At 44.6% G+C, this 27,281-nt stretch overlaps 1 protein-coding gene across 2 annotated transcripts; it reads right to left on the reverse strand.

The window, feature by feature from the left end:
- Positions 1-1,463: 1,463 nt before the first annotated feature.
- On the reverse strand, positions 1,464-27,226 carry LOC126536304 (alpha-tocopherol transfer protein-like). Of its 2 annotated transcripts, XM_055073915.2 has the most exons (7): positions 27,008-27,226; positions 20,340-20,372; positions 12,086-12,235; positions 8,425-8,676; positions 7,449-7,642; positions 3,352-3,462; positions 1,464-1,930 (listed from the first exon to the last, which is right to left on the reverse strand). In XM_055073915.2, the coding sequence occupies exons 3-7, from the start codon at positions 12,222-12,224 to the stop codon at positions 1,736-1,738; spliced, it is 891 nt and encodes a 296-aa protein (XP_054929890.2). In that variant the 5' UTR covers positions 12,225-12,235; positions 20,340-20,372; positions 27,008-27,226; the 3' UTR covers positions 1,464-1,735. The 2 variants fall into 2 exon arrangements, with proteins under 2 accessions (XP_054929890.2, XP_050039177.2); XM_050183220.3 differs by lacking the exon at positions 20,340-20,372.
- Between the last annotated feature and the right edge of the window lie 55 nt (positions 27,227-27,281).

Here is a 27,281-nt window from a genome sequence, read left to right on the forward strand (position 1 = left end):
GCGGCCTTGCCTTGAAATTCTTTTTTTTTATATATCGCTATTTTTTTTATTTGTATTACTTTTATTCGATCTGTAGCGACCGCTAATCAAGGTTGTTGTCAGTCTACAGCTGTGAAACATCACAAAAGCACAGCGGAAAGACATGTCCCCGCTCTCTTTCTTTCTTTTTTAATATTTCTGTCGAGCGACCCTTTGGCAAGCAGTCAAAAGTCTCTCGATCTCCGATGCATCCAATGTTTGTTCGTTTAATTTTTTTTTTCGTACTTCCGGTACTGCACGTTGTAGTGTAGCGGGGTTGTCGTGCTTACATAGCTGGGCGCATTGCACTCGCACAGCGCGCTCTCCACGATTGGCGTAACGTAAGATACATCGGAGTACACCATTTAAATGGCTGGTCACACTCCAGCTCATGCGGTGGAGCCAGTCCGCGTATGCAGCCTGGCGTAGTGCGGAATGGACAAATTAGTGGCCGAATTCACGAAGTATTTGCGTTCGTAAAGCATGTGTTTGCCACTGAACGGCCTCATCACTAACGATATGCGCAACGTTGTAATTCGTTGGCACGTGCTCTTACAAGTAAAAATTAATTAAATTATGGGGTTTTAAGTGCCAAAACCACTTTCTGATTATGAGGCACGCCGTAGTGGAGGACTCCGGAAATTTCGACCACCTGGGGTTCCTTAACGTGCACCTAAACCTAAGTACACGGGTGTTTTTGCATTTCGTCCTCATAGAAATGCGGCCGCCGTGGCCGGGATTCGATCCTGCGACTTCGTGCTCAGCAGCCCAACACCATAGCCACTGAGCAACCACGGCGGTTTAACGAGTAAGTCTAGCGAAAAACTTGGTGCTTTTTTTGGTTGTGGCTAAAGGTACGTCCGACGTATCCTTACACCTTTCTTTTTTTCTTTTTTCACAGGTCCTTTAAAAGGATCCGGCAGTTCTTTTCTTCTCCTTTTTTTTTTTTTTTTTTGAAATGAAAGTACGACCGACGTATCTTGTTTGGATTCGCGTATTTCACGATAACATACATTATGCATAAGCACGTGGAACAGAATAATGTGCGCTTCCCTCGCGTCAACGTTCCTGTTGTGTGCGTTACGGCTCGATGCGCCGATGTGAGCTCAGGCGCGCGCACTAAATATCCCAATGGTGACATTTCTCGACACTGACATCTAGAAACAATTTTTATTCAGAGCTTTGTTATAAAAATGCACTGCAGAACAATTATGTTTTGTGTTTACCCACCACATTCGTGTCACAAGGCGTACACACTACGCCACACATAAGTTGTCACTGCAACTACCTGGGGACAGAGTATTCCTCTACTGCGCCGAAAACACCAAGCTCAATGCTCATCCTGCCGAGAAATCCCCGGTGTCGTTGTGGTAGGTAGAGCCTGCAAGCTGGATGCGTACCTAGCCCAGCTTCGCACTCATCTAAGAACATAGACAAAGACCAAAAAAATGTAAATATTTTTTTTTATTGTTGATCACTGATGTTTAGTTTCCTGCCTCTCTTGTTTCTGCCAAGTAATGGGGCAAGCATCCAGTCAAGTTGAATCTTACCAACTTTTTATGCGTGTCCCAGCATTGTTGTGTTTTTGTACAGAAGAAAGGCTGAAACAAATTGAGTTGACTAGCTGGGCAATAGCCGATGAGGCGTAGACGATGCGAAAGACAAACCAAGAAACAGAGGGGACCTCAGCGATAACCTTGCGCAGAAAAGTTAAGCTCTAGCATTTTTTTCCTGTTGCCTTGTCTAGATAACCGAAAGAGCTGAATTCCACGAAGGAGTCCTCCTCATTCATCAGTTCCCTCTCAGTTGCGTCGTAGTCGTAACTTTCGTATGTTCCACCATGCTCGACTGAGATCAGGTCAGCAGGAACCAGGTCGTGCAGCTTGTCTACGTTGTAGCCGAATAGCCGTATCTAGAAAGAACACCAACTCTCATTCAAGAGGCTATGGTTTGTTTTAATCAAGACGAGAGTGCACTTACGTGATGAACGCCCGTACTCCTTATGGTTAAGTATTATACAGATCCAAAGTACATTTTCGAATCCATGCCAAACTAAGCTTTCGTAAAAGCGGTTATTTGTATACTACAAATCTGTCCCTACAAAACTAAAACGCGTTAAGCAACGACATAGCTAGAACGGTGCGTGCTCGGCAAATCCACAAAACGCGGAAGCCCGGGATCAGCCCGGTTTCACTACTGCACTATCTCCACAACCGGTCCCCCTTCCTCGGCAAGAAGCCGAACGAGCTGGCACGCCAAACCCTCGGAAAGAAGCCATAGAAGCCTGCGCTTTAATAAATTAATTGTGTGAGAAGGCGTATATTTGTCGCAGCGAGTATATTGATGCGCTGCTTGCGGTTTCAGTGCGTAATTCCGTAGGAAAAAGAACAGGCCACCGGGATGCTTGAAGCGCACACAGTACTAATGCGGCGACACGCATTATCTGATTCATCCAGAGTGGTGTCCTTTGTGTGAGCTATCCGGAAAGGCAACAGCAGAAGCCGGAAGCAGCAGCACCCGCCACGGTCAGCAGAGTCTGGGACGGTTCGCCTAGAGACTATATACCATGCTACTTGTGGCCGCCTTCGGTCTCACCGGAGACATCGCACCGTTCGGATTGGCCTGTGGCAGTTCCACCTTACATATTCAAGACAACCTTGCGTGCACATATACGCGTACAGGATTGGCGAAAGAGACAAAACCGCTACGACTAAAAGTTTTGCTCAGTCCTGCCTGCCTTGCGTTGACGCCTTGTTCTGCTGCTACAGAGATCCGTGGAGCGTGGAGATGAGCGTTCACTTTTCATCCTGAAGCTCTACTGCAGCGCAGGCGAAACATGGCGCCTGCTGTGCGACCGTTAGTCACCGGCCAACATCAGTGCCGTTTCAACATCGCTTTTAACGAACACTGCACACATACACATTCACTAAGAAATTGCCGGAAGAAACAAAGATACGTGGACTAACTCTTGTGTTCCTTCCGGTCATTTGTAAGCAGAATACAAAGAAAAGCAGATAAGTGGGCCCCGAATTGTAAATATAATTCCCTTGAACTTTTATTCGACGCATTAAGCGTGGTCTCTTCTGTAACTCAATATAATCGAAAGGCTGAATTAACCCCGCCATCACTGATAAATGGCAGCACTGTTCTGTAATGACAATACGACATCACCGTTATACTGTTGTAAATTATTGATTTCATGGGCCGAACGCTCTAGCCAATCTTGTTCCTGGAATACTGTGACGCCCATAAACGCATAATTTACTGCAGAAACTGCATCGCAACGAGTTTAAAAACGTAACAGAAAAGAAGAAACACTTCTTAGGTACTTACCCTTTGAACCAGTTTGGCCTTCAAAAAGCGCCTGGAAATGGCGTACAAAAGCTCAAATATTGCCGGATGGTTGATAACGTATACTGCCTTGATCCGCAGAGGAAAACAGTCCTAAAAGAATTGCACATAGTTTAACGGTCATTTACACAATAAACGTAATAGGAAACAAACGACGAAAACATCATTTAATAGTGCTTGAGAGCACCTTCTCAAATATTGACACAAGGCAATCAACTCGTTAGAAAGGTTGTCTACTGAATGAAAGGCCGCTCAAAAGGATTATAAATTTTTAGACATTTTATCTTTCATCGCTTTGCAGCCCAAGGTTAGAACGGAATGCTGTAAGGGCAGATGTGAAATTCTAATAGGTTAAAAGGGGAGCTTGACAAATGCACTGAAGACATGCAACAAAAAGGACACAAATACGTCGCTGAGAATTGTATTCAACTGGGCTAGTGTGCTCATTTCTAATACAAGCTTAACAGTTGAACTAAAACCGGCCGCAAGGCAGGACAAGGGCGTAGCTGACATATGTTGTCTCCCTATTGTCCCGTGTCTTCAGCCGTGAACGAACTAGCTCTGTGGAAAACCATCGAAGAGATGCAGCCATAAAGTTGTTTTTAGAAAGTTACCTACACAGGGAAAACTGGCACTGCGCCGCTGTTGTGTGCATCGAAATGTTAGAATGTGGTGCCTTCGGAATGGCATCGTTCTCGAAGTGCCAGGAGACCGTGGAGCCACCATTTCCTCTGTCACAAGATTTATACTCTACAAGAACAGCACGTAAAGAGCATTTCTTTTCTTTAATATTATGTGAAAGAAAACGTTTTTCATTCACACATGAGGACTTTGGCTTAGATGCGCCCGCTGTGGTTGCTTAGTGGCTATGGTGTTGGGCTGCTAAGCACGAGGTCGCGGGATCGAATCCTGGCCACGGCGGCCACATTTCGATGAGTGCGAAATGCGCAAACTTTACCCGCATACCTAAATTTAGGTGCGTGTTAAAGAACCACAGGCAGTCAAAATTTCCGGAGTCCCGCACTAGGGCGTGCCTCATAATCAGATTGTGGTCTTGGCACGTAAAAGTCCATAATTTACCTTTTTGCTTAGATGTAACGGAACGTGCATAATTCGGTTAGCTTGTTCGAAAAGAGACTTTGCACTTACCGCTGCACGGTTCTTGCTCAAATTTCGCGAAAGAAAACACGTGTTTGGGAGTCTACATCGCTCGGTGTCACATTTGGCAGAATTACTTGCCCGTCTTTTTAAGAAAATAATGCTTAACTGCTTTCGTCTGTGAGAAAAATGGCAGCTGTGAAGAAAGCGCTAGCACAGACTTACGTTGCCGCCTGCCGGCAGCTGTTGAAAGCAGCTTTTCAGGGAGGGTTGCTCCAGGGGAGCGGGCAACACGCGGCAGTCCTTCTTGCCCAGTTTCTTTCTGTAGCTGCCGGTAGACGACCGCACAACTTTGTGCGTGCGCCGTCGTGGCAGCAGCTTGCATCCCCGCAACTGAATGCAATTTCGCATTTCTTTCTTTAAAAAAACATGCCAGTAACTATGTCAAAAACTGAACGACATAGCCACCAAAATGCGATCCTTCTGCGAAATTTCAGAAGAAAGAGTGCAGCGGTATGCGTAAAATAATTTTTTTTTCGAACACTCCAAGTGAAATACGCACGTCGCTGTGTGTACAATTATATGATTCGTAAAAACCAAAAGTTGGCGGACAGACGACAAAGTCACTCTCTGTGCTCTCTGTGCGACAGCTTGTAGTCTGTTTTTCTTTTTGCTCGCTTCTTTGTGCGCTTTAGGTTAGCAAACTTTATTGGAAGATGTAGCACGGGTGAACGAAAAGCTTTTATGAAGAATTCATTTTATCAGCATCCTCGATCAGACTGTTCCGAAACGGCTCCGAAACCGGCGTGGTGCGCAATGCCCTGCCATGGAGGAGCCCACAGGCATGTCATCATCGAGGACAAACGGCACCGCGTGTTATAGCGCTACCTCACATTTTTCTGACGATACACTCAGTGCAGACGATGTCGGCCCCGCCACGATATTTCACCGTTCGTGGTGCATTCACCACTGTTTCTAGACAGAAGCAAGCTGTGTTCATACAGAAATGGTGTAATTTATGATAGCAAGCCATATAGCCTAGAGAAGAAGCGTGCCAAAAGTTCAATGACGATGTTCATTGTGCTTTCAGCCATGCCATACATCACAGAAACGGCTCCCTCACACGTCTTGTACCCCGAACACGTTGCTGAATACACACACTTTTGGGATGAAAGTGTCTATCTGACTTGCTCTCTAATTATTGTTATCAACCAGTTAAAATCAGAAACCGGCAATAAACCAGCTTTATAAGCTGGGAATTGCGTAATCCTGACGTGGATTTATAAGAAATATGCGATCCTAAGCAGTTCACCGAGGAAACGAAAATATATGTTTTCCGTGGTTTTTAGCGAGTGACGGACCTGCTCCCTTCAATTTCGAGTAGAAGTCAGGGTTCTCAAACTCTGAAATCGATGGACTATGTTATACCGACACAAATAACTCGTCACCGCTTCTACGCGCCATTCGTCCGTTGGTTAACTTTCTCCAAAGCATAGTCGCAAAAACTAGCCTGGAGCATTTTCGGCAGTCACTCATCACGCATACAATTAGTTAAGCCCTTGCTATCATCTTTCTCGCTTCTGTTTTATTGCGATGATTTGTGCATTACTATACTTTTTATCCACCTTCTGGTACGTTTATTGAATTGTGTTTTGTACATTCTGGTTGCTTTTGTTTGGTTCCCTGGTAGTGATATCTAGACACTCAGTTCTCATGTATTAATTGCTGGTGGTGTTCTAGTTTGCTTCCATGGGCTCGATTTCCCCCCATTTATGTGCGTTTTATGTCATATTTTTATTATTTTTCTCGGTATAACTTGTTCGAAGTCCCCCTATTCAATGCCCCATGACGAAACCCTGCAGTGTATAAATAAATAAAACAAATAAATGTGTACCAGACACGCCTACACATTCGGAAATGCGTTCGGAACAGCAATAAAAATACGTCACTTCGTACTAGCAAATGTCCTTTCGAGCTACTTTTCGTGTAGTATTAAACAATTGTAAACAGTCGTGAAGCAATCTATATATGTCGTCGATGCTCCTGGCTTCTACCACAAACACTCAGATTTTGGGCCGCTTCTCGCCGCTGTTTCTGCAATCTATTCAGATTTTTATGCCAAGAAAGGGGGGGAGGAGTGGAGGTGGGAGACAAGGTTAGCGCTTACCTTGTCCTCTTCCCTTTTTCATTTATTTTTTGCGGTAAGTGGCCATAGGTCCTACGGTCCGAAATTGTTCAGTCTGAACCGACTAGCTCAGTGACACGCACTACTCAGTTACATGCCTAGAGTAACGTCATATTTTCTATACAACGAACTGGACAATAGTTCATCAACAGTGCCAAGCAGTAATTCTCGTCTCCACGTGACCATTCCCACAAGCGGATTTTACTGAGTGCCGTGTGCTAATCACGCGCTTCCCCGCTTGTCTTGCCGGGGTTGCACCGCTGAGCACCGCCGATTTTCTTGATGCGCGGTTGGAAGGGGGGGGGGGGGGGGAGGGGCAACAAAAACATGTTCCCGAATAGGTGCGCCTCGTTGATCGAAGATGAGTCGGCGCACCAGAGCACCCCGGTTCGCACTAGCGCGGTTGATCGTGGATGCCAAGAAACAGCTTTATCCATGACCATGTTTTAGACCAAGCCACGTTCGAGACAAAGCCTCGCACACCCACCGTGCCGGAATTCCCGAGGCAGCAAAGTGCGCATTAGGAAACTCGCCTAGACGGCGGTGCCTTGTTTCCCTTCGGGTAGTATGAAAGAAAATCTATGAGTGCCGCGATAGATAAAAGTTTCCATTCTCACCAAAGATTAGATTTTGTGTTGTTTATCACCAGTTTTAGGCAGTGATTTTTCGTGGCTGCATGATCTAACAACTTGCCAGGTTCACTACTACATTAAAAAAAGCACTTGCGTTCTCGCTATACTGGTAAGAACCTTAATCACCACCATGCAAGAAAGATATTCGAAATCCTTACACTTACCTGTACAAGCCTGATGAACTTTCGAATGGCAGAAGGCGTGTAGTGGGCCAAATGATAGGCGCCGAGTCCCGTACAATCTACGACGCCCACCAAGCCCTTGACTTGGCACTCTTCTTGGAGAAGGAGGTGGATACCAAACACTACTAGAAACCTGAATAAGTCGTTGAGTGAACAAACGTCGGTGCTCCAGGCGCCTGGTGATAGAACATGGAAGTGCAAAACTTTCTGTTAGGTCTTCGCGACTTATTGATTACGTGGTTAAAATAATAGGAAGTGAAAACCAAATTAAAGCGAACGCAAGGAAAACATGGTGCAATATTTTTGTGAGACCCATTCTTAAATAAATTGCATATTGTCTTCAATCATTCTCAAAACTAACTAACTAGGAAGTGATTACGTAACATCTTCACCCCGGATGAGCTTTCTGTTCGGTCACACTAAATGAAAGTGGTTGAATCACATTCTGACCGCGAGCTTTCGAGAAAAAATGACACTAATTGATATAGTACGTTGTGTTGTCACAGACAACGAAAAAAATAGTTAAGTGCGTTTCGAATACCACGAAATTGCACAAAAATTAAAGATGTAGCGTCAACATGGTGACCCATCCCACAATGTTGCATTTTCATTTTCGTGCTTATGCAAGGAAAGGCCTATTTCACCGTTTTAAACGTGAGGAGATGGTTATTTTGTCCACGTACATGCAGGTATGGTTCCTGTAATCAACAGTGGCATATAAATGAAAATTAAGTTCTTCACGTTCGAAACAAGGTAGTGAGAAAAAAGAACCGATATGAAAATTGGTTATGTCTCTGAGCAGTATTCAGGTCTCAGGAGGATATACTGCGAAGCATGGTACAAAGATGACAGAAATATATACGAACACTATGCATTTTAAATATCAGAATGTTAGTGGTTCTGCATAGAAGATCCCTTTAACGTTCAAAATCATGCGCGAAAGTTTCACTTAGCTTACCTATTTTCAGCATTAGAGTTGGCCTTCCTTTGTAGTCTCTGTGGCGAGACACTGTCACGATCCGGTGCTTACGGCAGGCGCTTTCGAAGGGGATACGGGAAGGGCTGAGGTCATCAAATATTTCGGGGAAATCTCGCCGGGCCTTGAGGTAGCTGGTGATATTCTTGAAAGCACGGTCGGCGTCGAACTTTCGGGATCGTAGAAACATGAGAAGGAAGTCGTCGTCCGATCGGATGTGTAGCAGGGGTTCGCCTGGTCAGGGAAGGGTTGTTAGAAAACTATAGCTTGGAACTGTACTACACTGGCAGTGAATGCAACTCGCACAGTGTGAGCTTCATTGAGTGGGAACAGCATGCTAATGCCAAAAAAGAAAACGTAATTAGTCAGCAGCACTTAATACTTCTGCGAAATGAAGTGCTGCACTCTGTAAGGAAAACGTGAGGTGTGTCAACTCATTTTGCTGGAGTAGCTCCTTCTGCAGCATCTAAGTCCAATTTTCAACAATTGTATCATTTCCCGAAGGAGTAAGGTTATTCCGTTCCCAGTCAAAACGAAATCGTCAATGGTGGTCAGCGTAGGGAGGAGGAGAAGAAAATAAAGAGAGAAGGCAGGGATCTAAACCAGAAATGCGTCTGGTTGGCTACCCTACTCTGGGGGACGGGAAAGAATGAATAGGAAGATGAGATGGAGAGAGAGGGAGGGGGGAGCAGGAAAGGCGGCGGTGAGCTCGCGCGCGCTCGCGGAGGGCCTGAACGAGTCAAAGACGTAGACATAGCTAGGCCAGTCGCCCTCGAGAAAGATAAAAGTGCCTTCATAGCTTTGTAGGCCGACGAGCGATGGGGACGTTGTGCAGGCGCTTTAAGTAGTACCTGCACAAAGTAAGGACCCACTGAATATTGCCTAATGAATCTGCGCTTGTAGGCGATCAACTTTAGAAAGAACAGCCTTAATGTCCGCAATGAACGTTTATCAAAGACCGTCATCTCTTGAGCTAAGGCATGTTCTTGACCCGTGGGCTAACGCCGCCTGTGCACCTCGCGCAGCGAAGGCACTTTTAAACTTCCTCACAGGCACTAGCCGTAATATGATACCCTAGTTTGTCGAGTGTTGCTGCTTCTGTCACGTATACGTCTCGTGAACTGTGCACGCATGTCACTTAATATTTCATTATACCCATCTGGAGAAGCGTGTTAAGCCTCCCGCCAGGCACACCTCATCGGAATCAATTAAGCATCCTCTCTATCTCTCTTCTTAAGGATGGTCGAACAAGAGACGTCTCTGCCGCCAGCGTTTCGACAAATGTACTTGTCAAAATTTCTATTGGATTAGTTGCCTTGACGAAACGTTGGCTCCCGGCATCTCTCTTGTTCGACAACTGTTCGTCGCTTCGAGCCTTCATTTTTCAGTCAGAATGAACGTTTCAATCAGAATGGGCGCACTACAGTGCACACGGAGAGGAGGGTTGAATAATGTAGGTGAACGCTCTAAAAAAATGTGACACACGCTGTTTCCGGAATAAAAAAGAAAAGTCCCCAGCCATGTCTTCGTTTTTATATAGCATCATGCAGAGTCTTTGCGACATCCGCACCTTGCCTAGCATTCGGTGGAGAAGTCACTAGGTGCGCTGATAACGTCGATGAAAACACGGTAATTACGGCAAAACCAAGCGCCACGAAATTCATAGTTGTAGAAAAAAGAATTAATTCCAATGAAAGAGGTTGATCAGGAACTACACCAAAGCCATACGTTCGGTAGAAACATGCTTTTAGGACAAGTACGCTATTCTTCGTTGTTGTTCTCTAGTCTTTATGATTTGTCTTGATCTGTCTTCCTTGTTTTCTTTCCTTTTCCTTACCTTCTATCTCTACGTCTCTACCGCCACCTTCCTCAAGGGTTGACACGCGTCGTGCTTCGTCGGTTACTAGCCTGCTTCCCTCGGTTTGTTTGTATTATTTTTTTTTCCAGCAACGCAGAATTTTTTTTAATCGCCTGTGGCAAATAGCACAATTCCAACCTTTCAAATCAAGTCTTATTTCAGTTTGTACATCAGCGAATTCAGCAAAAAATCAGCGAATTATACTCTGCTTCACGGGCGTCACCACCCTTACAAGATAGCAGTAGGCACAAAGCAAAAATAAAATAAAAACAACCACTGGACAAAAAAATGACGAGTTTATATGCACTTGCAACGAGCAAGATTGACAGTGAAGACTTATGCCTCGTAGTCGGGAACAATACGTAATGCAAGTAATTGTAAAGCACAGAGTGGTACAGTGTAAGTTAACATTCAAACACTTGGCGTCACGGTAGCATAGATTGCTCAATGAAGCTCTTCCGGATGCTAGACAAAGACATAGCAATTAGTTGGTCACGAAATGAAGTATTCAGGAATTTTTGTGCAATATAGCTTAACATAGAAAACTCGTTGTTTGTTCTACACTTTGGTAATACAAGAGTATACTCTGTACTGTGATGTCATATGATGAGTGGCGACATGTAAGGGGAACAATTTGAGAAAAATAAGGGAATCATTTTTTTCTTATTATTATTTTATAAAAGCACGCAAATATGTAGTCAAATAATTTGTTGACAGGCACACTACTATAATGTACAAAAACATGCCTAGTGGGTGAATCACACAACCCATTGACAATCGCGCGGCGCATCTTCTTTTGCAAGGTTTGCAGTTTTAGAACGTTAGACATCGTTATGTTGCCCCAGACAAGGAGACAATAGCTTATGTGGGAATAAATAATGCATAATACAAAGTAATGGTAGCTTTAGTAGGTAAAATATGCCTTTTACGCGAACTAATTCCGATGATGCTAGAAAGTGTGGAAGAAAGGTTATTAACATGGGCCTCCCATGTCATCGTACTGCTGAACGTTACCTCCGATGATTTGAAGGTGTCCGCGTACTCGATTACGGTGCCACTGAGGTATAAAGAGGGGCGGTGAAATACTTGTTTTCTTTTAGGAAGAAAGAGTACTGAATTACTGAACTGAGTTACTCGAAGAGGAGCACATTACTTGCACGAGAGATCAAAATGCGTAACCTGTAAATAAAGATTCACTAATTTATATTTTACTAGTAACTATAGAATACATATTGCGATTTATGAATTTCAGCAGGCGAAATTGCAAGGCATATCGACTTGGAACGAATTCGAGTATAGCACTGGCTGCCAAGACGTGCGCCGACACTATTGTGGTAAATGTGCAGAGTTGTTCCACTTAAATTTTTTATGAAAACAGCGTTCTACGCATTGAAGTAAATGGAACGTGAATTCATTTCGTGGCACACATTTGAAAGGAATGGCTCAAAACTGGTGTCATCCAAGGAATCTGTTGCGATCTCACCGGCTACAATTCGTAAATTGCAATAAGCGCCGTAATAAAATTTGCTGAAAGCTTAATCAGTGTAATTTCTTCATTTATTTGATTACGCATGCTGGCGTCACGTGCAAGAAGTGTCCGCCTCTTCGAGTAATTCAATTCAAGGATTAGCATTCTGCCTGCCACACGCCTCTTTGAAAAATTCTGGACCGACCGACAAAAAAAAAATACATCTTCTATGTTTCGATATCGAATAATATTACTGTAAAATGCTTGCAAATGATAACGCACGACACTGAGCTTACGTCCGGCGTACATGTACTTACCCAACACCAGTTCGCGCAGTCGATTTAGAGCCTTTTCCTCGGCATTTGCATTTTCGGTCATGTCATTGTTCGCGAGGTCTACAGAGGACATCAGCGAGGTGACGGCTTGAAATAGGACCGGGCTCTTCTCATCCGCCATAGAAGCAATGTCTGGGAGGGATAGAAGAAAAAAAGATTACGCATGTTCGTTGCACATCTTCGAATCTACGTGAATCGAAGCCTTTGTGAAGCGGTTTTTCACGTATAGATATGCGAATGTCAATCCTGCATCTTTAGCCTAAAGGAAACTTCGCGCCCGCGTGAATGGGGTTTCGCGCACCCGTGCTATGCAATGTTGCCTTGTACGCGTGGTAACAATTCGGTAAGTCAAGAAAGCACAGCCATCAGTGGAGGAAAGAAAAAAAAAGGAAGAAGACAACTGCCGGCAAACTTTTTGCCTAACTTCCTCCGTGGCTAGGTGACGAGAAATTAATACGCTAATATGCAAGAGTCGAGGAACGGGGCTTATGTGATCCACGTCATGTGACCTTTCCTTCGTTTTTGTTCGATCGTGGGCCACGGATGGCATACGATTAGCTTTAACCGTCGGTATAGGGGGTTGGGTCAGACAGCTAGGAACTATAACGCACCTTGCTTTGGGCGGAACGCTCTTGCGTGGTGCGTGCTCCAACTTTCCAGTTGATTCAAGCACGTGCAGAGCACAGAAATGCTCTCATAGCTGAGAATTGCCCCCGAGTAGGCTTCAAATTTGCTGCATTTAAGAAACAAAGCTAAATTGCACCAGAAAGCTAATTTGTAGTCCGCGCAAACTTCATCTTGGGGTCTCAGATGCTTACTTTTTAGTCCTCATATGACAGAAATTTTTATATTTCAAAGAAAATTTTAAGCACAAGCTTAGCGGCTTGGTATCCCCGCGCTGAAAATTGATATCTCAATTCTGTACTGCATCTGTAAGATCGTCTAAATCGATGTATTCGTTCAGCATATACGAAATTATGAATTGTTCGCAGGATCTTTGGAAAATGGTCTATTCAGATGCTATGCCTGTAGCTCACTGTTCTGTAAAACATAAGTTTTCAGCGCTTTCAGTGCAGCAACAGTCGAAGTTTACAGAACTTTCATATCTTTTTTGTGGCTGAGTTACAAGGCGTGAAAAATCACAGCTGTTGTAAAAATCAATGTGCTAAGGGGTAAGTTTTTCTCTAAATATTCGGTAAACTTTAACTTTTTTCTCATTAAACTGCAACGAACCTAATAAAGATCAGCGCAGTGGATGACGAGCCAAAATGAGTTCTCCTTTACTGTGTAGAGATTCGGCCGTAAACCTTCCTCACGTTCAATGGCCTCACGTTCAAGGGTTGTCAACGTCCACTTACACGTATTTTATAACAAATAAAAAAATACGCCGTCATAGAAAACAGGGCTCGTATTAAAAAAAAATCCGTAGGCTAAAATTGTTGTTAAGATAAAACTTCAGTCAATCCTGATGCTGGACATATCATTAGCGAGGGCGGTCGGCCAATGGCAAATAGAACACACGAACGAAAAGTCTTGTCACTTCAGCCCCAGTTGCGAAAGCTCTCGCTATCAAGAGCTGTGTGCTCCTCCTCAAATAAAAATTTGGAAGCATTGAATTCCTTATAACCTACTACATCGATCGCTTCGTTAAACACCACGGAAAGTGGTCTAAGAAATTTGAAAAATTCTGCAATTCGTGAATTATTGAAACGAGCAAAAGAAACGGTAACTGACAATAATAACAATGCGAGCAGCTTACAGTCAATTCATGAACGATTGGAGTACAGCAAACTTGAGTGAAGTAAAGAAAGAAAAGACACACCGGACGAGACGTTAGAGCTGACAGCCCCGGCAGCTTGCGTGAAGTGTTGGCAGGTTCGCTTGCGACGGTGGTTTTAGCCTCTGTACGTTCGTAAAATTGGCGATACGAAACAAAAACGTACTTTCAGAAATCCTGAACACGTACAACACAGGAGGCGCGGAAGGCTACAAGACAGCAAGATGCTTTTTGAATTTGCCTACTCGTTTTTGTGTTGCCAGGACACGTAAAGTGGTCACCTTGTTGATATGCCACGGCGTTATCTTCTCGAAAGCCTATTGTTTCCTCGTCACAGTGACTAATAGTAAAGGACCAGCTTACGGCCTTGCTGAGAACACAATCGACCATCTGTTGGGGGGGACCTGCGCCCGGGTTGTTAAACTATGCCGGATTTACAATAAAGTTGTTTCCATGCATCCACCTGTTGTGCGTCATTTTCCCATTTGATATCCAGAAACGACCTCTGCATAATTCATTAGGATGACTTCCCGACCGACGATTGCCGGTGAACACGGTGCTAAAACTCTGATTCGTCGTCTGTTCGAAAAACAGCTGAAGGCGTTCTTTCTTGTTCTCATTTTTTTGAAAGGAATTTGTCTGTGCAGCCAGATTTGTTTGCAACAGCGAGAAGATGTGTTTTCAGGACAAAAGGTGATAGTTCTCCATGAACTCCTGTGTTCTAGCCTGCTAAAGTCAGCGTTGGAGTAAGGAGGAATGGGAACAATATAGGAGAGTTGGATCGCATACGGCAGATATTGTCAGCTCCTGACTGGAGGCTTACCATTAGTATTGAAAAGCAAGGTGTGTAATCAGTGCATTTTACCGGTGCTGACATATGGGGCAGAGACTTGGAGACTGATAAAGAAGTTTGAGAACAAGTTAAGGACTGCGCAAAGAGCGATGGAACGAAGAATGCTAGGCATAACCTTGAGAGACAGAAAGAGAGCGGTTTGGATCAGAGAGCAAATGGGTATAGACGATATTCTAATAGACATTAAGAGAAAAAAATGGCGCTGGGCAGGTCATGCAATGCGCAGATTAGATAACCGTTGGACCATTAGGGTGACAGAATGGGTACCAAGAGAAGGGAAGCGTAGTAGAGGACGACAGAAGGCAAGGTGGTGCGACGAAATCAGGAAATTTGCGGGTGCTATTTGGAATCGGCTGGCGCAGGACAGGGGTAATTGGAGATCGCGGGGAGAGGTCTTCGTCCTGCAGTGCAAAATAAAATAGGCTGATGACGATGAGGAGAGGGAGCATCCTGATTATAAGAGGAATCATTAGCTCGGGGCCAACTCCAATTTCCCTATTCAGACACATGTAAAAGGCCAAAATGCTGTCATTAGACAATCGCTGCACCTATTTGAATAACGTGCGATAGATTTGAGAGACAGGGCTAAATTTGAATGACTGTAGGAAGCAAAATTTTAATTAAGGCCTCGAATTTTTTTTACATTGATTACCGAAAAAGAGCAATTTTATTTAAACGGCATAAATGGCCAGCACGAAGTTAAAAAATTCATAGATCTGCACCAAAAACAAACATCGCAGTTCTGTAAACTAGATCTGTTAGAACATCTCAAGCGGACAAATGCGATATATGAATTTGCAGCTCGCTTGAAATTATTACAATGCTTGAAAGGTTTTTGCATAAGTCCTACTCACACACAAATTAGTGGTGCACACTTGAAAGAGGCGTAGAGTACGTCAATTTTCTTCGCTTTAAACACATTTCGTTAGCTGCTGTTCACAGAATTGTGTGATCTCATTTTATTGCCGAGTTACGGAGTTGCAAGCTTCATACCCGGGCCCCTTTCTTTTACTTTTGCGATTACTTTTAATATTTATGACATAAATTGAAAGTGCACTTGCTTCAACAGCTATGTTTTAACTTCGTCTTTTAAATGCGACAAACTTCCTCAAAATCCGGGCAGTGGTTGCTGAGAAAAGCGATTTCTCTGTCCCCATGCATTTAGGTAGCTAGAAGCTCGCGAACTAAAGCTTCCAATGGAAAGCTTTAGTTCAGAATCTTAAAAGCATCAATCAGGAATGTACAAGCGTTGAATGTGGAGATGGTGTTCAGGAAATATTCGCGACTGGAGTTTAAAAGCTCGCGAGTTTAAATGCGTCATTTCGTAATTTCAGAAGGGTAATACGTTGTTGAGATCTTGGTCCGCAAATATTCAACTTCTTTTTTTTCTGTTCACATTGCGAAATGAGGCGCACAGGAAGCGCTGGTATCGCTGCCCACGTGACGTTTCTGTAACCGTCAGAATCATCTTACGCCGACGTGTTCACCGCCGGTGACCGCCTCTTATGTTACGAAGCTCATCTGCCGGCGACGGGCCGTCACGTGGTGTAGAAATACGTGACGACAGATCTAGGCGTTTAAGCGGGTCACGGCAGTGACCTGTTTCGCGAAACGACAGCGTCAAGAATCACATGTGGAGGGCCGTGCAGTGTCTTTTTTCGCTCCTTCGCTTCACTGCCTGTATACGCGCCTCTTATCTTACGAAACTAATTTCTCAGCGAAAGAGTGTCGCTGGGGGTAAAATAACGACGCACAACACGTTACCGGATGCCTAAGCAGGCCATCGCAGTGAGTTGTCTTGCTTCGCCAAAGTGTCGGGCGTCATGTGCGCAGCAAGGTCGATTGAAATAGGTCGCGAAGCTTCGGGCGAAAAGTGGTTCAGTACAGATTGTCACCGACATCAGCATGGGGGGTTATGGGAGCCGCGATTGAAGCGCGACTATGTTTGGAGGGAACAAACATTGGGAAAGAAAAACGCGTTTTTTAATTCAAGCGAGACACACTTAGATTCATTCAACGAAAATAAAATTCCTACTCAATTTTATATATTCGTGAAGAGTTAAGAAAATACAAGTTTATTTAATTTTATTATTAGTAATAAATGCATTTCTTTTCAGCGCCCATCGCTACAAGAGGCGTTGACGCCACTATCATCGCAATGCACGTCTTGAAATGGGGAGAAAGGCGCACTCGTAAAGTTCACCTGTTGAAATACGCCCCCCTCACGGTTTGTGCTTTCTTACGTGTCGAAGTTTGTTTGAATTTGGTGACGCGGGTAGCTTCATCGCTTCTTCATCCCTTCAGTCAAAAGTAGTAAGTTACGACCGCCAGATAATTGTGTAGTTGTTTTAGCGCGACTGCGCTGGCCGACGGGCTTGGCATCCTACAATAGGATCAGCACTCTACACCTAAAGCTTTCGTCGGCCTCCAAAGAAAGTATGTTCTGGGCAGGGATGCGATTTCGACAACCGTACGGCTGGCCTTTTCCTGCATCGCTTTCCACGCTGAAAGCTCGAAACGCCCATCAAGTCGAATGGTGGGACATTTGAATATATAGCTCCAAAGGCAGGACAACAAAACAATTTTCGCGCCTTCGAAAACAACATGACGTCACTTCTGCTTTTAACGGATATGGCGTCACAATTTTTTTTTCTTCCGCCGGAAGTGTTCCCACCACATACAGATGGCGCTAAGCCCCATGAACCGCCGATGGACCGCCATGTTTTGAACGTATGGGGTCCTATGGAAGCTTCGCTACCAGGTATATTTACCTTGTGCGCAGCGCGTCAGACGCGCCTTTGCGCGGCCGTAACAGTTTTAGAATCGAAGCGGAAGGAAGACAGTTTTCGCCGACAGAAATTGTAAAACCGAATGACGCCTTCGAAATTCTATAAATTGTTATTGCCTCCTGCGGCGCGTCGCTTATGCACCGTAACGGTTGCGATTTTAATCTCGTGCGATTTTTACTTTCCCACACTACACCGTCCGCGAGCCGTGCCGAAATGCAGGCACCCGATCGAACTGACGCACATCATGAAACGACGCCGCAGCGTCATCACGAGAACGAAGGCGATGCTTGATGCCTGTCCAAGGGAATAAGGCATCGCTTGAACACGGCGGAGTGAGCGCAGAGGGGTGCGTTGATGGAGAGCAGCAGTTTTCTTGCCGAACAATATTTCTTATGTGCAAAATAATCTTCAGCTGCTTACTTACAGATCTCTTACACGAAAATAAAATTTACTTCGTGCGGCAGCCGTGATGGCCCTCTCCGCATATCTCCTACGCCTTGGCTTTCTGAGACAGACAAATTCACTCGCCCCAGCGGTGGGATGATTACACAAGGACAAGGCTGCTCCATTCCTCTGATGGATTTTCCGCGTGTCATGCGTAAGCGCACCTTTCTTTTACTCTGCAAGAATCCTGGTGCGCGTGCGGTAGCGTTTGGTATGCCCACACGAGAAAATTACACCCTCGAGGTTGAATTGGACGCCGAAACACCCTCTTTAAACCTGTACTTTATCAGAAAACATAAAAAGATGGATGCATCCGTTAGCAGAACCGCTAATGCACTCTTATATTAATTATTAGAAAGGTGTTTCGTGCGACACGCGTACACTTCGCAGAATTTACGCGTCCTGGGGCACTTTAATATTGCAAGCACGTAAAAAGCTATATCTGTATATTTTGAGCAGTTTACACCAAGTCATTGTTCGAGCACGTCATATGGTCACAGTCATATGGATGTCAACCTGTTACTTGGTGCACATGGCGTGTCGGATGCCTTTCGCTTTTTACAACTTCCTTAGCCTAAGTTTTTTCGGGTTGGTGTCGTTTTATATATCAGCTGCGAATCTTCAGCAAATCATAACGCGTCAGCCAATCATAGTCCTTCAGGCGTATGTTTTATTCCTGTTTAGCATCGGGGCTGATGCAATATCATGCTAAATAAATTTTGCGCCGTTTCATGCAACATCGGTTCGAATGAACAATCCCAGCTGCATGGGCAGAGCAACACCCTACCGCTAAGAACACAGCCTTTATTGTGGAGGTGGCGCATCCCGGTCGTAAAGTGGAAATACACTACTCTGTCCTCTAATCTCCTACCGGCCTTGGCACGTTACAACTAGCTTCGCCTAAATTGTTTCACCTTGGTGCTGATTCACAGATAAACGGAAGCACTGAAGAGCGTGGCGCCAGCCTATCGGAGCAGCTAGAGGTGACACTGCCCTATTCCCTCTAGTTGCGTCCGCGAAGTATATAGTCCAAAGCAGTAAAGAAGAAACAAAGTAGTCGAGCGGTAACGATTCCGCATCGCAGTCGGTAGATCCACAGTGCTGTATTATTCCCTCTAGTTGCGTCAGCGGAGTAGTCGAAAGCAGCAAAAGAGAGACAAAGTAGTCGAGCGGTAACGATTCCGTATCGCAGTCGGTAGATACACAGTGCCGTATTATTCCCTCTAGTTGCGTCAGCGGAGTAGTCGAAAGCAGTAAAGAAGAAACAAAGTAGTCGAGCGGTAACAATTCCGTATCGCAGTCGGTAGATCCACAGTTCGAGTCCAGGCGGCGCAGATTTTTTTAAAAGACATCTCGGAAAACACATCGGGATTACTTCGATGGAGGTCCCAAGACTAGCTATAAATTAAGACACGTCGTTGCAAAAAAAAGTGACGTGTGCGTTTTGGCAAAATACACATTAGGGGAAAAAGGGTGAAATTTTGAAAAGATAAACTTTTAAAGGGGTTGAACGGGTGAGTTATAGAAACAAGAGAACACCCTGAAGAGTGAAATTTTTCTTAACGTGTAATTACCACTGTCATGCTACTTTTCTTGCTTTTTTTTTTTTTGGTGGTTGAACTGCCTTAGTTAACGGCCGAACTATATAAAGCCGCCGCATAAGTCGCACTCTGTCAGAAAATTTTGAAACGCGTTTCCCTCACGATATGTCTGATATTGATTAAGACTTGCGTAGGGGCTAGTTGAAATGGGCCGCACGTGTCAAGCGTGTTTTGCGCATTGTTCTTTGCACATGACGTTGTTGCCCACAATGTGCACCCGCAATTTGTTTCAATAAACAGTTGATAGATGCGCTTCGTATGTGCTGTCCTCGTCCCTGCGGTTCAACGTTGCAGCGCTGCTATTTAAACACCCCGTCTGGTATGTCGGAACTGCAAGTGTCTCACAATATAGGCGCCCGTAGTTTTCCGCAAATACAAAGCTCATGTTCTGACTCCAGCATACAAACAGTGTTTCGAGTCCCACAGAATGCCAGCGAAGCCTGTATATACTGCGAAAGGAAGCTTTTATTCGGTCTAAAGCTCTCGATACCCGCGGAAACATAATGGTTTCATTCTGTAGGGGTGACTGCTATTGCTGCACTTATTTTCGGTTCAGGATTGATTCGGGTTAAGGCACACTCCTGGAATATCGATTCAAGGACGGGTTTATTTTTGGTTCGGGTACGCTTTTCGATTCAGTTTCAAGTTCGATTCGGCAACCTGCTGTCGAGCACACATCTGCTAAAGGAGCTGCCATTTTGAGGGAACCCTCGCGATGTATAGAATAGCAGCGTTAATCTTCTGTAGTCAAGAGAAAGAAAACGAAACGTACCTATAGGACCTTTTCTTCGCGACTTTGGGTCACCTGTAAGCCGGACATCCAATATTTCGCCAATGGAATCGCAGCAGCTTCCCAGTAGAGGCGGAGATGATTGGACAAAGCACGCGATCTACTTTTTAACTGTCGCAGCGGCACCGTACCTTAGAATCGCACTCAACAAGCGCCATGTCCACTCTACCCTTATAGCCGAATCAGGCACGTCTGCTTCGTCTCACTGCAACCCAATTATAAGCAGATGGTTTTCTCCTCAAGCGCCCTTGCACGCGATAAGCGCTCACTCGCTCCTTGTCCTTCGCGGTCGAGTTCTTACTTTTCTCAGTCCTCGTAGCTGTTATTGGCGTAGTCAGCCTTTCACCGTCGGTGTCCGTATATATATACGAGCAGGTTTACACATCGATATAGGAGAGCACGTAATTTGGAAATTTTGTAAGCAACAAAAAAAAAAGAAATCAGTTTTTGGTTTCTATTGGCCGGCACATATGCTCGCAGAAATCGTTTCGGTTGTCACCGCAATAAAGTGCCGAAACATATAGTGTCACCGTTTATGATTACCGTTACTACCCCTTCTAATACTCTAGGTGCCTGCTGAGCATGCTGCATGGGAATAGGATTGAGCATGATACTGTTACCGTAACGGTAGTACGCGCACCCTGTAGCGCACGTTGGTGTAGCAGATAACAAAATTGTGCTTTCTCTTTTCTTGCTTTAGTCCGAAAATTGCCTAGGAATACCTGTCAGCAACGCATTTATGAAATCGGCTAAATCCTACAAGCACCTGTTTCTTCCCCTATTTTCGGATTCCCCATATTTGCGCTCAGTTGCTCCCGGAATAGTGGACATTTCTTAACCGCTTAACCATGCAATCGTGGCACGTACCGATGTTACGAACCAAACCGTTCGTCGTATGTGCTCCCATGTAAATTAACAAATCAAGCAGCGAATGCCTTATGCAACCTACGCACACGTAATCAGTTAATTGCTTGCACTTATACCACAGCTCCCGTTTAAAAACAAAGTGCGTTATTTTTGTAATTTATTTTAAATGTAGAAAAATCTAAACTGTAGCCTCTTTAGGGCCGGCCATCCCGCAATCCAAAATACGCTAAGGCATACCGTGATACTATCAAAAACATATCAAACAGCTCAGTGGACCAAAATATGGCCCTTTCGGTTGTCGAGTGCTCTCCTTACCTCAACGTCTTCTAGACGCAATACTCCGGCTGTCGCTTCTTGGCTTTATTTTAGATTTAGAAAAACTGGAAAGTAGGCTACGTTAAAGCAGGCAATACCGACATGCCTAACTCGTTACTCAGGCAACTACCGAAAAGGAAAAGCAAGAAGAAGATATAAATAATACGCACGCAGTCACCTCGCAAACACACAGTGTCCACACGAGCACCAGCACCGACAGCGCAAATCGAGTGGTCTAGCGGCACGGCTGTAGTTGTTGTTTTACGACGTACTTGCATTATTTGTTTTGTTGTCAATTACGGTTGGTGAACAGGCCTGGGCTATCAGCATGGGGCCACAGCTACTTGGAATAGGCTGGCCGCCCATCTTCCGCCATTAGCAGCTTAGTCTTCGTAATAAAGTTTATTCACTTACTCACTGTCATTTACTCTGGTGCTGTGGATGCACAAACGCTGTTGATGACCTTCGCCTTGCTGCATTGCTTCCCAAGCGATACCTATATGTTTTAATGCGGTGAGATGGGGCAACGGCGTACTTTATGACTGACCTAAAATTAAATTATATGGTTTTACGTGCCAAAACCATTTTCTGAATATGAGGCACGTCGCAGTGAGGGACTCCGGAAATTCGGACCACCCGGGGTTCTTTAACGTGCACCTAAATATAAGTACACGGGTGTTTTCGCATTTCACCCCCATCGAAATGCGGCCGTCGTGGCCGGGATACGATCCCATGACTAACCTAAAAATGCCTATAGCTGTTCGCCTGGAAAGAGCAGAGAAAGAAACAAGAATCCTGCTGAACTCATCTCACAATGAGTGTCGACGTTGATGCGACTAGCATTCAGGCCAACGTAGCGACTCACCGTATTGATGAAAACACCTTTAGAATCTGTAGGGATCATTCTTAGATTGCCATCGTTTCGGCTTTATGCGACACACACTGTCTTAGGGATCAGCCAACTTTGCTGTCACACGAGCTCGTCAGGGTTCGGCATGGCGATGACTGTATGACAAAGAAGTCAAGACGTCGTTGGAAAAGTGAAGGCGGTGTGACATCGAAGATACGACGACAGTGGAATGATGATTCTGATGATGGCGATAATAACGGCATAACGAACAAAGTGTGACGACTGCTGTGTGACGAGAATTTCGTGACGACGACGGTATGACGAGAATTGAATGCTGAAGTTGGACTGACGATGATGGCAGGAAAACGACGGCATACTCACGATCAAGTTGTGACATCATGATTACGATGGAAAGACTAAGTTTGCGTCGTTTGTCGCGTCACCTCTTGATTACGGTTGCTCCGCTACCTCTGGTACGGTGAGCCCGAGGGACGTTGTAAGCCCCGTTAACGCGGCCACATTTACCGATGTTGGCTTGTTAGGTTAGGTTGGCTTTGTTAGGTTAGGGCTTTGTTAAGCACTTTGACCTGTTGCATAGCCTAAAGATCTCGATCCCTGTGTAAACCCAATGTTTCAGCCGTTTCTATCTGAGCCGATCTCCGCTATTTCTGTACTTATCTTGGGTTCGGGTTTGATTCGGGTTTCGGGATTCGGGATTCGGGACCCTCTGAGAATATCGCTTCGATATCGGGTTCCATTTCCTTTCCAGCGCGGTGCTTCATTTATCTTCAAGTTGCTTTCAACACCATGCTTTCAAGCACACCAGGTGCTAGAGAAGCTGCCATCTTCATAGAAATCTCGCGATCTAGAAGAGCAGCGTTCCTCGAAGGTCAAAAATAAGACAAGAAAACGTACCGATACGATAGTTTCTTCTTGACCTTGGGTCGCCCCGTAAGCAGAACATGAAATATTTCACCAAAGTGATCGCAACACTTTCTCAACAGCGGCGGAGATGCTTACATAAACCACTCGATTCACTTTTTAACTGTTACGGCAGCCCTACACCTGCGAAGTGCGTTCAGCTAACACCGTGTCCGCTCTACCGTTAGACTGGAGCCAGACGTGTTTACATCGTCTCAATGTAACCAAAGCTTACGCAGCCGGTTTTCTTTCCGGGCGTCCTTGCAAGCGATAAGCGCTCTCTCACTTCGTGCCCTTGATAATAGGGTTCTTACTTTTCTTAGTCCCCGTAGCTGTTATTATAGTCCGGGCGGCCTTTGACCGTCGGTTGTTTGTATATACAAGCGGTTCTTTTTAGCTGCATAAAATTTTTAATAATTGCTTGCTGAAGATAGAATAATTCTAACTCTTGAGCTAAACTACTTGATTAGGCGGCCATTACTTCTACGAGAAATCAAAGCGCTTAAGTGAATGATGACCATAATTACATTAATAACTTCCTAATTAATCACCATAGGGTACTAAATTTGGTTTACCAATTGTAGCAAGTGAGCTCACGAGGATTATCGACTTGGAACAAAAATTCAGGACTACACCAGTTTCTCGGTATTGATTTTCAAAAAATGACCAGCCGAGGTTGCTTAGTGGCTACCGTGTTGGACTGCTAAGCACGAGCTCGCGGGATCGAATCCCGGGCCACGGCAGCGGCATTTCGACAGGGGCGAAGTGCAAAAACACCCGTTTACTTAAATTTAGGTGCGCGTTAAAGAACCTCAGGTGGTTCAAATTTCCGGAGTACCCCACATCGGCGTGCCTCATAATCAGATCGTCCTGAAAGTTTTCTTTAAATATGACTAGATCATTCACGCATTTTATATTTTGAGGCAATGCGGGAAATGTTCATGGTGATATTCAAATTAATTTTGGAGTATGTGAGCTATATAGGTGCTAAATGAAGATTGCTAGAACTTCCATTTCGACCGGCATATAGACGGTACGTGAAACGCTTACAAAGTTTCCCGCTTTCCTGTAAGGATCAAGGGCGGCAGCAATTTAATAGTTAAAAAAAAATAAAGGCCATGATGTGAGTTTCGTGCACAGAAAGTTTGAAGTGCATAGAATAATTATGTTTCTTGAAAATAATTGCTGGGCACTCGTTGTTCTTCTCTCTCTCTCTCTCTCTGTCTCTCTCGCTCTACAAGTTCCATGCAATATATAAGGCCTACAGTTCGTTTTCTCGGTATCCTCGGTCCACTATGTCAGACACGTTGTTTACAATTCTTTCAAAGAGGAATAATGTTGTAGGTTACGTACAATAAGCATTTAATCTGCATACGTTAATTACAGTTTTTGCAGAAGATAACTTGCTCAAGCGTTCCAGAGTGCAATACCGCCGTCATCCACGTTTTCCAGAGTCCTAAGAGAACCATATATGACCCCGATTCCAAATTCGGCAGAAGCTAAATATAGGAGGAGGGGGCGAGTGTATTCTAAGTTTAACGTGTGGCAATACTGAAGACTGCTGGCTTAATTAACATTGCAATAAATTTCTTAACCTTGGTTTTATCGGTATTCTTTGCGTTATACGTGGTTAATCCTTGGCTTCTCGCATGTCCTCGGTGAATTGAAAGAGCCACCTGTTTATATTGCATCAAAATAAGGGGAACGTTATGAGTAATGTGTAGGTGAAATTCGATATGTCTGTGTTTATTGCGGCCTTTGCAATAAATTACGTGTTCAAGCGCTGCGGAGCTTACAAAAGGGTGCGTTTTACGAGCGGCGCGAAATTCAGCCCGCTGCCGGTCAAAATTACAAATACCACTGGGATCAAACTATAAGCGAAAAATGGGATGACCACTTTTGCAAAAGAGTACGAGGACTTAAATGCGTATGCATGAGATACAGCCTTTGCGAAATATTTAAGGGGCTGTTGGGAGGTGTCACACGACCGTTATGAGCAATGTTTCTGAATGTTCCGAAAATAATCAACACTGAGTTTATATTTGATGGCAATGGGAAGCATAGTTAATGTAGTCTGTAGCGCAATCTGAACGTTTCTGGTCTAATTGATAGCGTTGGAAATAAACAATTAACCCTCATCTCTTTTTCTATTTTACCCTGCGTGACACCAAGCTTGCTAGGTGAACAAGTACTTTAGCCGAAGGGCTTGTTTTTGGAAGAAGGGGCGGGGTATATTTTTTGTCTAGTGTGTGGCGAAACATTAATGTTTCTGGCCTAATTAAGAGCATTCCAAATTAGTACTGAACCCTCTTTTTTTTTTCCCGTTTTGATGCGTTATTCTTTGGTTCGTACGAGACGCGTGTTCGTTGTTTTCGAAGGACGGAGCGAGGCACCTTCATCATACTTCTTGAATATAAATGGTGGGTTGGATGTGATGTGTAGCAAAAGCTACAATTTTGTGGGATAATTGCGGCTTTTTAAGCAATCTACGTATTCAGGCACTCCGGAGCGTGTCAGGTGCATTCTACGAACAGCGCAGAATTTATCTCGTAGTCCTGTGAGCTAGAACTATGTACGTCACCGAGTTCATTGTTACTGTTACCGTAACGGTAGTACGTTATGGAGGCAGCAATGACGTCGAAGTAGTGAAGTCGTTGGAACGACGAAGGCGGTATGACGTCAAAGATATGACGACAATGGGATGGCGATTCTGATGATGGCGATAGTAACGGCATAACGAGCACAGTGCGAGGACTGCTGTGCGACGACAATTTAGGGACGATGGCGGTATATATGACGAGAATTGAATGATGATGCTAGAGTGACGACGATGGCATGATACCGACAGCATACTCACGATCGAATTATGACATCATGATTACGATGGAATGACTAAGCTCGCCACGTTCGTGGTGTCACATCTTAATTACGGTTGGTCCACTACCTCTGGTATACGGTTAGCCCGAGGGACGTCGTAAGCCTCGTTAACGCGGCCACATTGACCGATATTGGGTTTTGGAAAATCATTCCTTCCGCCGTTCACGGCGGAAGGAACCAGTTGTATAGCCTAAAGATCTCGGCCCCATGAAGCCCTGATGTTACAGCCGCTTCTATCTGAGCCGATCTCCGCTAATTTTTTTTTAATCTTTTTTTTATTGAAATGAATATTAGGAGAGGTTGGCGCCTTTATGGAGGCACCTGCTACTCCTTGTCACTTGGCAAGGAAACAAATTTGCGTAAAAAGGGATGTATAAAAAATGTACAGTCCAACAGTACATGGGTCGCAAAGTTTTGCGCATTAATTCAGTACACGTACGCATATACAAAGTCAGCTTATTTTGAACAGCCAAAACACACAACGCATGTAATACACTGCAAGTACAGAACAGAATTATACATGCTGCGTAAAAGTTGCGATCACTACATACACCATTTATGAACCACGGACAACATTTATGTTACTCATTTAGCGTATTCGGATGATCTGAAACTTAATATTTTCTCAGAATGTTGGGATATCGATTCGAGGTCGGGTTCCGTTTCCTTTCAAGTACGGTGTTTAATTTATGTTCAAGTTGCCTTCAATACCATGCTACCGAGCACACCAGATGGTCAAGGAACTGCCATCTTCATAGAAATCTCGCGATCTACAAGAGCAGCGTTCCTCTGTGGTCAAAAATAAGACAACAAGACGTACCGATACGATCTCTTCTTCTGGACTTTGGGTCGCCCTGTTAGCAGAACATCCAATATTTCGCCAAAGCTATCGCAACAGCATCGCAGCAGCGGCGGAGATGCTCAGACAAACCACTCTATTCACTTTTTAATCGTTGCAGCAGCACTGCACCATCCAAGTTTGCTCAGCCAACGCCGTGTCTGCTCTACCGTTAGACTGGAGCCAGACTTTTTTGCATCTTCTCGATCCAACCAAACGAGGCGCTGCGCGTTTTCCTTCCGAACGTCCTTGAGAG

Source organism: Dermacentor andersoni, chromosome 4 (assembly GCF_023375885.2).
Source record: "Dermacentor andersoni chromosome 4, qqDerAnde1_hic_scaffold, whole genome shotgun sequence".
In the NCBI taxonomy this organism is placed as follows: domain Eukaryota; kingdom Metazoa; phylum Arthropoda; class Arachnida; order Ixodida; family Ixodidae; genus Dermacentor; species Dermacentor andersoni.

What these genes read in the sequence shown, in the direction of transcription:
- LOC126536304 (XM_050183220.3), bottom strand. Translation starts at nt 12,224, where the DNA reads ATGGCGGATGAGAAGAGCCCGGTCCTATTTCAAGCCGTCACCTCGCTG. An exon ending in AGTTCATCAGGCTTGTACAG is followed by an intron (nt 3,463 to 7,448) that starts GTAAGTGTAAGG and finishes CAATTCTTTTAG; the next exon opens with GACTGTTTTCCTCTGCGGAT. An exon ending in AGGCCAAACTGGTTCAAAGG is followed by an intron (nt 1,931 to 3,351) that starts GTAAGTACCTAA and finishes TGTTCTTTCTAG; the next exon opens with ATACGGCTATTCGGCTACAA.